The sequence below is a fragment of the Nycticebus coucang genome, chromosome 7 (assembly GCF_027406575.1).
Source record: "Nycticebus coucang isolate mNycCou1 chromosome 7, mNycCou1.pri, whole genome shotgun sequence".
NCBI lineage: Eukaryota > Metazoa > Chordata > Mammalia > Primates > Lorisidae > Nycticebus > Nycticebus coucang.
In genome coordinates, this window is record NC_069786.1 from 106,171,605 (window position 1) to 106,181,370 (window position 9,766).

The 9,766-nt window shown below is 38.3% G+C and overlaps 1 protein-coding gene across 2 annotated transcripts in view; it reads left to right on the plus strand.

Annotated features, from left to right (window-relative positions):
- The window catches only part of PTH2R (parathyroid hormone 2 receptor), a 168,952-nt gene extending 166,764 nt beyond the window's left edge, over positions 1-2,188 (plus strand). The window contains exon 13 of one of the 2 annotated variants that reach the window (XM_053597515.1): positions 976-2,151. In XM_053597515.1, coding sequence (XP_053453490.1) covers positions 976-1,371 — 396 coding nt within the window. In that variant the 3' untranslated portion in view covers positions 1,372-2,151. Of the gene's footprint in view, positions 1-975 lie in introns of both variants that reach the window. The other variant, XM_053597514.1, reaches the window with a different exon arrangement.
- The last annotated feature ends 7,578 nt before the right edge of the window (positions 2,189-9,766 follow it).

Here is a 9,766-nt window from a genome sequence, read left to right on the forward strand (position 1 = left end):
AGTACCTTCTGCTGCTCCTCAGCCTCAGCTGGTGTCATTAAAGTGGTGAACACATATTTTATTCAGTAACTGCTAATAAGTAAGGGAAAGAGTGGAGCCCAACTGGGCAGAGCTGATTTGGGCATTTTAAAGCTAGACAGAAGGAAGACAGTGCAGGGGGCTCAGTGGAGTCAGAAAAGTGAAAAAAGTACAAAGAGTTGGTCAGTGTAAACATAATCAGGCCAGCAGTGTCTGGTAGCAGGCAGGTGTCTAGGTTAGGGCTCTATCCACCCCCAGAGATTGGGAGATAGAAGCCTTATTCTTCCTGATGGCTATATTTCAAGGGAATAGCTTTCAGGTCCTTGTAAGAGACATTCCTGAGTTGTAAAAGCTATATACTTATGATTGTGAGCACATTTTAATAAATGGCCTAAGAAGTGGGGGAGGGTCACCAGGCCTGATATCAGGTGTGTATTGTGCAGAACAAATAGTAAATTTCTCTGGCAGTCTGAGTATTCTCAGGCAGCCACTGCGAAGAGGCTGGGATCACCCTGGGGACATGGCCTTATGCTGCCAGGAGCCGTGCTAGCGTTCGGTCTCTAAGTGCAGGGGTTCCGACAGGGCTGTCAGGTACTAGCTAGAATTCTGCGGTTCTCAACTGGCACTATTTATCTCATGTTTCTCCTCCTGGCCAAAGTCCTCTTTTTTTCTCTCCTGTAAATCACATTTTCTATCAGATGCATTTCAACTTCTATTTCAATCCTAACCTTGAACAAATCTATTTACTTCTCTCTCATCTTCAGCTGGCTCATTTCCAAAAATAACACCTATCTCAAACGGTTTTGAGGCCGACAGGGAGTATGGATGTGCCGTCCCTGGCACGTAGAGGAACCTCAACCAATGGCTATTACTGTTACTGAAATCAAGGCAAACGTCTTTGTAACAGGTGGCAGGGTTCCGCTCTGACTCCTGATGCGCATGTTTCTTGTGGCCTAGGTTCAGGCGGAGGTGAAGAAGCTGTGGAGCCGCTGGAATCTCTCAGTCGACTGGAAGAGGACGCCGCGGTGCGGCGGCCCCCGATGCGGCTCGCTGCTCACCACCGTGACGCACAGCACCAGCAGCCAGTCGCAGGCGGCGGCCAGCGCGCGCATGGTGCTGGTCTCCGGCAAGGCGGCCCGCGGCGGTAGGGGGCAGCCCGACAGCCACATCACCCTTCCCGGCTACGTCTGGAGCAACTCGGAGCAGGACTGCCCGCCACCCTCCGTCCACGAGGAGACCGAGGAAGGACGTGGGAGGCAGAGCGACGACATTCCAATGGAGGAGTCTTCCAGGCCTATGGCACTGAACGCAGACCCCGAAGGATGCAGAGGAGAAACTGAGGGTGTTCTCTGAAGCAAATTTGTGGATCGAACCGGCTGGTCCTTGTGGTTGTGTGAAGGGAGCTTGGCTGGCAATCCTAAACCGCTTGAGCCCTGAAGGCTGAAAATTCAGGGTTAAGGTGTTACTTAAACGCTCGATGAGTTGGCTCTTATAAATACTAAAGACACAAAAAGGGAAGTGCCAATGGAGTTGTTTGTTATTATACCTTATGTTGGCATCAGATTCTCTTCTAAATTCACGTATGGTACTTGCTCAGTGACGGTTCATTTTTTTCCTTGCTGCTTTTGGGTAGAAAAAGTTTCAGGTGCCTGGTTGCAAATTTCTCTCATAAATACCACCCTACATAGGATAACGATCAGTTAGTGTGTATCATTTTCCTTTTAAGAAATGAGCAGCCTCTTCTTGTCTTTATCACTTTAATGTACTTTATATTGCTATGTTCATTTAGCCTGTGTATAGGAGCAATTAGGATCTGAAAAATATTTGTTGGAAGATAAAAAGATCTAAGAACAAATAACTGGAAAATTAGCTGGCTGGACATTGATAAAATAATGCATTTATGACAATTGAACTTGTTTCTGGGTCCAACGAAAATCTCTCAAGAACATTTCACATACCCCTCCTTTTGAATGTCTCCTTTGTGACCAGAAAGAGTTCAGGTCTTCACCCTTTCTTTGTAAACCAGGACAATGTAGAAAGCGTGTGTCTGCAAACTGGTTTTATTGATAATAATTTATATTGATAGTAAATCACACCACATCTATTTTTTTCATATTTTATCTGTTAACTGTATTGCACGTGACATATGGGATAAATTAAAAGTTTGTTTAAAAATATACTTTGGGTTACTTTTTCAATTTCCTTTCAGTATTTCACTTTATTTTTAAGAACCAACCAAATTTCCTGCCTACAAATGTACAGATACAGCATTTATCTTCTGTAATTTACTGAACTTGAAACTTCAGTATGTTGCATTTTTGGACTCATTTATTGAGTGCATGTCATGTATCAGCAAGGACCCTCCTAGGTTTTAATAAGCATTAATTTACTCAATCCTCAATAAAAACTTACAGAGTGAGTCTTCTAACTGCCACTCTTTTCACAGACAACAGTGTGGCTTGTAGAGGTAGAGTAACTTGCCCAAAGTTGCACAGCTAATAATTGAGAATGGTTTTAGATAAACATCTTTTTTTTTTTTTTTTTTTTTTTGGAAAGTAGGAGATAGGGTTGAGACTATCAGGTGCAGGTGCTTGAAGATTGGGTACAGGTGTTAAAGTGAACAACTTTTAAACAAAAGGGGCTGATAACGACAGGCAAGAACTGGCTTCAACTAGTTCTTGTCAACTGTCTCTGCTACCTTACATGAACTTAGGCTAATTACAATATCATTTACATCACAGTTTTAAAATTTCTCTGCCCTTGAAATCATGATAATATGTGTATAGTAGAGCCTCCATAGTTGACCACCTCCCTAAATTTCTGACCTCCTTAAGTTGGCCTAATTTTTATAAACTAGACATGTACCACATACACATATCAGTACAGTAGCCCTGATTCATTTTGTTGATCACCTCTGTATGTTGACCAGTTTTCTACAATCATTTGGGTGATCAACTGACAGATTCTACTCTTCTGAAGCAACCATATAAATTATAAAATGAGAGGGAACTTAATTCTAGGAGTTACTACCCAAAATCTTAGTATAAGCCAACACCTTGGCCTTCAATATTCCTCCCCTCATCAGCAGGACTACAAAAGATGTAAGACCACTTCCTCCTGGTGATGCTGTAAGACCACTTCCTCCTGGTGATGCTGCTCTTTGGGAGCCTGCCCCCTCTCTTTCCTCAGAGTGTACTTTCACTCTGAATGAAGCTTCCCCTTGCTTGGCTTATGTGGTGCATACTGAAATTCTTTTCCACAAAGAACACCAAGAACTTGGACAAATCTCCGCTTGGAGGATGGTAACACATTGACTTTAAGTCCCATGTTTTTAGTCATTATTGTCACCAATATAATATGTAGCCTATTAACCAATCAAAAAATTTGGTGAATTCCTTCTGGGCAGATTGTATTTTAGAAACTTGCAACATATTTTAGTCTCTGACCATCATGAAGTCTCCTTTCTAGTGGAGAAGACATACATGTAGGAAATCAAAAGCATCGGAACAACATGTTTTCAGGTGCACATCTCAAGCTTATCTGTTTTATTTTGCTAAATGACTTAACCAACATGCAAATTGGGTCATGATGAATAAGATGCTCTGATATCTACAAACCCTTTTGAAAAATATGACACTTCTTTTCCATGCTTTTTTCCTTCTTTTTTCTTCTGTGCTATAGTGCAGACTATTTCTTTCCCTTCTGTTTATAAAGGTGCCATTGTACATAGGTAATTCATCTGATTCAATCCTATTTTGTTACATCCCCAGTCTGCCTGCCTGTTAGGAGAGAAAAGTTATGGGCTGAGGCAGAGATTAATTTCCTTTACAGTTCAATTTTTCAAATGAAGATTATATTTGTCTACCTCAGAGAATTGTTCTGTGTTAAGAGAAATCACACATTTCTCTTTGAAAGCACTTCGTAATGTAAAAATTCTATACAAATATTTGGTTTAGGTTGTTTTTACATAATTGTTTTAAGTTAAATCTCATTTTTCCCATTATATTAGAAAAGGTTTTATCAGTTGTTGTAGTATAATAGGGAATTGTTAGATTAGGCATATTTTGATAATATAGAAAATACAGAGTTCTTACCTGATAAGCCAACCCAAATCAAAGACTAGACCACTATTTTTTTACATTAACAAGTATGAATAAAGCCTTTAGAGTTAAGATTTTCCTTAAAGTTTATTCATTTATTAATTAAATAAACATTTTACTTAGAGCCTATTATAGAACAGATATTATGTTAAGTTCTGGGCCACAAAAAAATACAAGGCCTAATCTATTCCCTCAAGGAACAAAGAAATCCTTAGTTTCTAGAGTTCTTAATCTCTCTCTCTCTCTCTTTTTTTTTGCAATTTTGGCCAGGGCTGGGCTTGAACCTGCCACCCTCTGTATATGCAGCCGGCACCCTACTCCTTGAGCCACAGATGGCACCCTCTCATTTTTTTTTTTTTTAAGATGGTGTCTCCCTATGCTATCCAGGCTTATAGCTCTGAGTTCAAAGGCTCCTCCTGCCTCAGCCCTCCAAATAGCTGGGACTACTATTATAGAGTTTTAATATATTAGAGTACATATTATATATTAGTTTTTTATATATTATAGAGTTTAACATATTAATTTCCCAAATGAAAATAATTCTAATGGTCCACATAAGGGAATCCAGTCATGGCCTGCCGTTGGCTATGAATGCTAATCTAAGAGTTGTCTTGGGCCGCACATTAAATACACAAACACTAATGAAAGCTGAGGAGACAAAAAAGGTCCATGTATAATTTTTGTGGTATTCACTGCCACAGATAAGCGTTTATAGCCAGGTACAGTCCATAGTTGCACATCTCTGGAAGTTAAGCTATGTTACTGCTATTTGGTTGCTTCATGGAGATCAATTATTTTGCTAGATTTTATGGTATTTCATGTGCTGCATGTAAAAGGAAGGAAGTTTTCTAGTTTGCCATTTAACTCACATTTACATGTTCCAGCACTTGCTTTATTTTGGAAGTGTAAGTATTTATATGGTTGAGTTTGTTTACAAATCTGTAGAAGATATTCTCATCTTTTTTAAAGAGTTATAACATTCTTGTTTTGTGATTTGGATATCATTTTTCTCTTATTAGACCTTTTCTGCCTATTCCTCTAGTGTCAAGCCCTCTCCTTAAGATACACAGGCAATTACTTGTTCAGCAAAGCTCTTACCTGTGCATCTACAGCTCTTCTAGGTTAAAGAGAATGTCCCCTCTATGATTGCTTAGGAATAACATGGAAAAACAATTGATGTACACTCTCTTTGCTTTAGGAATTGAACATAGTATTTTCAGGATATTTTATCATATAATCATTGCAACATATAATGATATCATTATCCCCATCTCAACACCATAGAAATAATTACAGAGACTAGATGATTTGCTCCAGATCAAAGTGGCTGAGTCAGGACTTAAACCCAGTTTTGTTTAACTCCAATGCCCCGATCATTCTTTCACCCATGTGTTTTGTTTTTTTACTTTGTTTATAAAGAGCCTAATTGTAAGCCAAATCCATAAATAAGAATTAGTCTCAAATATTTTGATGGTAGAATTACCAGTAATTATGAAATGTGAAAAATAATGAAAACATGATTGTAGGATTAAAGCATTTTTATCTCCCAGTTTTTCATGACTATCAGAATAGAAAATAAATTTTGAATTTAAATTCTCCTTTTATTCCCATCCAAAAAATAAACAACTAGATGTAAAGATCTAATTTTTGCTCTTAAGCTGCCTCATGAGACCATGGAAATTTGCACATGTATTGCTGTAAAAATGATTCTGAACAACTTTAGATTACTCATCTCCATGACATTTAAAGATGGCTTTTAGGTAGGTTTCCATTTATACACTATTATAAAAACTATGTAGAACAATCAAAGTATCTATAAATGGTGCAGAAGTCAAGTACAATGGGTGAACATTCTTATCCCTTACTAATTTTTAATGCTACTAACATTAAAATTCAGTTCCTCTTGGACCCCAATCTTTTCTAAAATTACATTTTATTTTGAAAACTTATGTGGCTCATTTGATTAATGATTTAAATGGCTAAATAAGAAAACAACATTAGTGCATATAGCTGTGAGTTTGCATACATTCTTTTTCTTATCTTTAGGACAGACAGCAGATTCTTGTTGCCACATTTCCACTGATTGCCCACCTAGACCTTCCCCTCGCATAATCACAGAAATCCATGCCTCAGAAAAATGCCAACCTAAGCAGGAAAAAGGCAGGCACCCCAGTTCAGCTTAATCTAAGGAGCACAGGGGCATCTAACATATTCAGAGCTGAGTGGTTTGGAGAAAATGCTTCACTAAATCATAAAAACTCCTTAAAATCTGCACATCAAAAACTGATTCAATGGGTGATTTAATCTTACTGCATTTTGTTAAGGGCAGAATAAACCAGGAAGGTCTTCACAGGTTTTTTGTTTGTTTGTTTTTTGCTGGTTCATCACTTGCCTACCTTTGTTAGAGGGCAGCCGTATGACAATAGTGAGGGGCAGCCTCAGCAGGGACAACCTATCAATTGAACTAAAAATCTATAATTAACATATTGAAAAAGAGAAGAAGCTGAAAATACTCATAGGGAGGAATGGACAGAAGAACTTTGGTAACACGAAAAATTAGAGTAGATCAAATCCCCCAGGGAATTTCAAAGAAGATACAGCAGAAAACACCATCCACAAGGAAATTGTTGAAATGTTGGGATTAGAATTCAGAATATGGATGGCAAATAAGATAATTGGCATGGAAGAAAAGAGAGAAATAGAAAACCAAAAAAATAGTTCAGAAGTTGTCTCAAGAAATTAATGAATTCAAAGACAAAGTCACCAACCATGTGGACATAATAAGGAAAGCTATAACAGAGCTTAAAGAATTGAAGAAGTTACTTGAGAAGCTTCAAAATACAGTAGAGATCCTTAGAAATGGAGTTGAACAATGTGAAGAAAGAATCTCAGAAAAAGAAGACAAGACTTTTGAACTATGCCAAACATTCTAAGAAGCAGAAAAAAGGAGAACAAGAACAGAGTATTCTCTGAAAGAGTTATGGGATCATTCAAAAAAAATCAAACATCTTAATTCTAGGGATTCCTTAAGAAGAAGAGGATGATCCCAAAGGCACAAATTCTGTACTTCAAGACATTATGGTGGAGAATGTTGCAGTGAAGGACGACGCAAGGGAACAGCAGCTTTGCGGCGAATGCAAGCTTGCTCCTGCCATGTTTTGGAAAACAAGAAGCAGGCTACATCTCAGATTGGCATGTAGCAAATGAGCTTCATTTGGGAACACCTTATATAGTCAAGCAGTCACGTACACTCCATTAATCTAGAATCAAAGAATTTTCCTTCTTAACAATTCTTAGCTAATTTCAACTTTGCTTGAGGACATCAATTCTAAAAATTAATAATATCTATTCAAAACATCCCATCTTACATTATTTATGGACATGCTTCAACTATCTGTAAAAATCAGAAATTTTGGGGGCTATAAAAGCTCTTTTAGTTGAAGTAGTTGAGGATGAGAAATGAAGGAAAGACAGGGGACATTACCTTTGAGTGGAGATTCTTTGTCATGGCTCTGCTATACCCCCAAATGTCAGTAGTGAGCCTCCCCACCTGCTGAGTAACCTATTCCTCCAGAGCTTTCCTGGGTATTCTGCTGAGACCTACCTAGTATTATCAAGTTTCAGTTAAAGAAAAGTTACAGTTGAATAATTCAAGGCTTCGAAAGGAAGGAATGAGCCTCAATAGAGGTAGTGCACTCCCTGTTTTTTTTTTCACTCCCTGTTTTTGGAGGCATTCAGGCAGGATAACAACCAGATGTTAGAAGACACAGAAATACTCATAACTATAAAGGGATATTGAGTAATACAGCCCCTGCACTACTGGTTTCTTTAGTCTGATCAGAAATAGCAGGACTATTTCTGTAAAAGCCAAATAACATTCAAATAAGGATAGGTTTGACTCAAACTATGATTGACGGCAATTAAAGAATTAGAAGAAAGATTCTGTAGAGGGTGTCTTGTGTCTGCTGCCTGGAATCTGTTCCTTCTAGTGGTAATAATACTACAAATTCACTTTGCGAAACCACTTTTCTCCCATTCTCAGGGTTTGGGTGGGATTGATGGTACCTGTAACTTTTAGGTAGGACTCATTAGGCTTTAGTCAAGCAGCTTATCCCTTCCCTGTGGCCAATCATTGGGCTAGTGATGAGGCTGGGCTCCTGGGGAAGAAATGGGCTTTCCCCTACTGGACTTATTATTATTATTTTTTAAATTTCAGATTAATATGGAAGTACATAGACTTAAGTGATATATTTTGATTTTTTCAGGTTAAAGTCCAGGTTGTAGTTGTGCCCTTCACCCAGGAAGTGTGGAATATACTGTATGATGTACCTGTGGGTAGGAATTTACTCAACTCCTTCACCCTCCCCCTTTCTTGAATTTAATTGAGTTTTTCTTTCATGTGAGCATGTAATTGTTAATTTACTGGTTCTAATTTAGTACTAAGTACTTGTGATGCTTGTTTTTCCATTTGTGTTACTTCTCTTAGGACAATGTTCTCCAAATCCATCCAAGTTTATTTAAATCTAAGACATGAAACTATAAAAACCCAAGAAGAAACCCTAGAAGAAAGCGTGGGAAAAACTCCTAAACTTACAGGGCTAGGGAAAGAATTTCTGAAGGGGACTGATTGTTAAGATACGTGTCTGAAGCTGTGATTATACAGAGTTTGACAGGGAAGCCAGCCCCAAAGAGGCAAGGCTAGTGTGTGCATCCTGGTGATTTTGTTTGAGGTTTAAATCCTTCCACATCATATGTAAACTTTTTAATGATGAAACCCATAAATTTTTCTATTTTTACCAGTTGAAATTTTCATGTCATTTTTCTACCAAAAGGCTCTGGATATAGAAATATGTCACACTTTATTTAGAAGTTTATTTTATTTATTCAACAAAATGTAACATGTACTGGATTGTGCTTAAGGAGCTTGACAGGGTCTTTATTCTCAAGACAGTTGTATTATTTGGGAAAAGACAGTCCACATAGTAAAGAAAAACATAGGCTGAATATATGAGATCATTTTGGACTGAGCTGCTGTGAAGAAAATTGGGTGACATGATCAAAGGCAATGCTGGAGGATACGCTCAAGTTACGTTAGTTCAGTGAAGGCTGCTTTCAGAATGTGGCTTCTGAGTTGAGGCACGAAAGATGGGGAAACAAAGCCAGGCATGGAAATATATTTGAGGCAAATGGCACAATAAGGGCAAAACACTTTACCATGAAAGTGTTTGGATATTTTAAAAACATAATGAAAATAAGCATTACTTGGACATAATGAGTAAGAAGAAGAAAAGCTGTGAGTGGAGAAGTGAGTTTGGAGTACCTCTCTGGTGACCAAATCCTGCTCTATTTTAGCCCAGATGGGTCCCTACTTCATTAACACAGTAACTGTTCAGTTAATGCTTATACCCTTTTTGAGCTACACTCTGTGATGTGTTTGGCAAATAAAAGGATGGACAACTCAAAATTCCTATTCCAGAAGACCTCATCGTCTTTGAAAGCTCTTTTCACTCACAACTTCTAGAATATCAGGACCCTTCCCAGTTCTGTGGTGACTTGTCAGTGCTCTAAGCATGAAGTCCTTCTCATGTTCATCACCAGTTCCACCAGAGACTATCATTCCTGTTCCTCATCCCACTGCATCTTTCTTG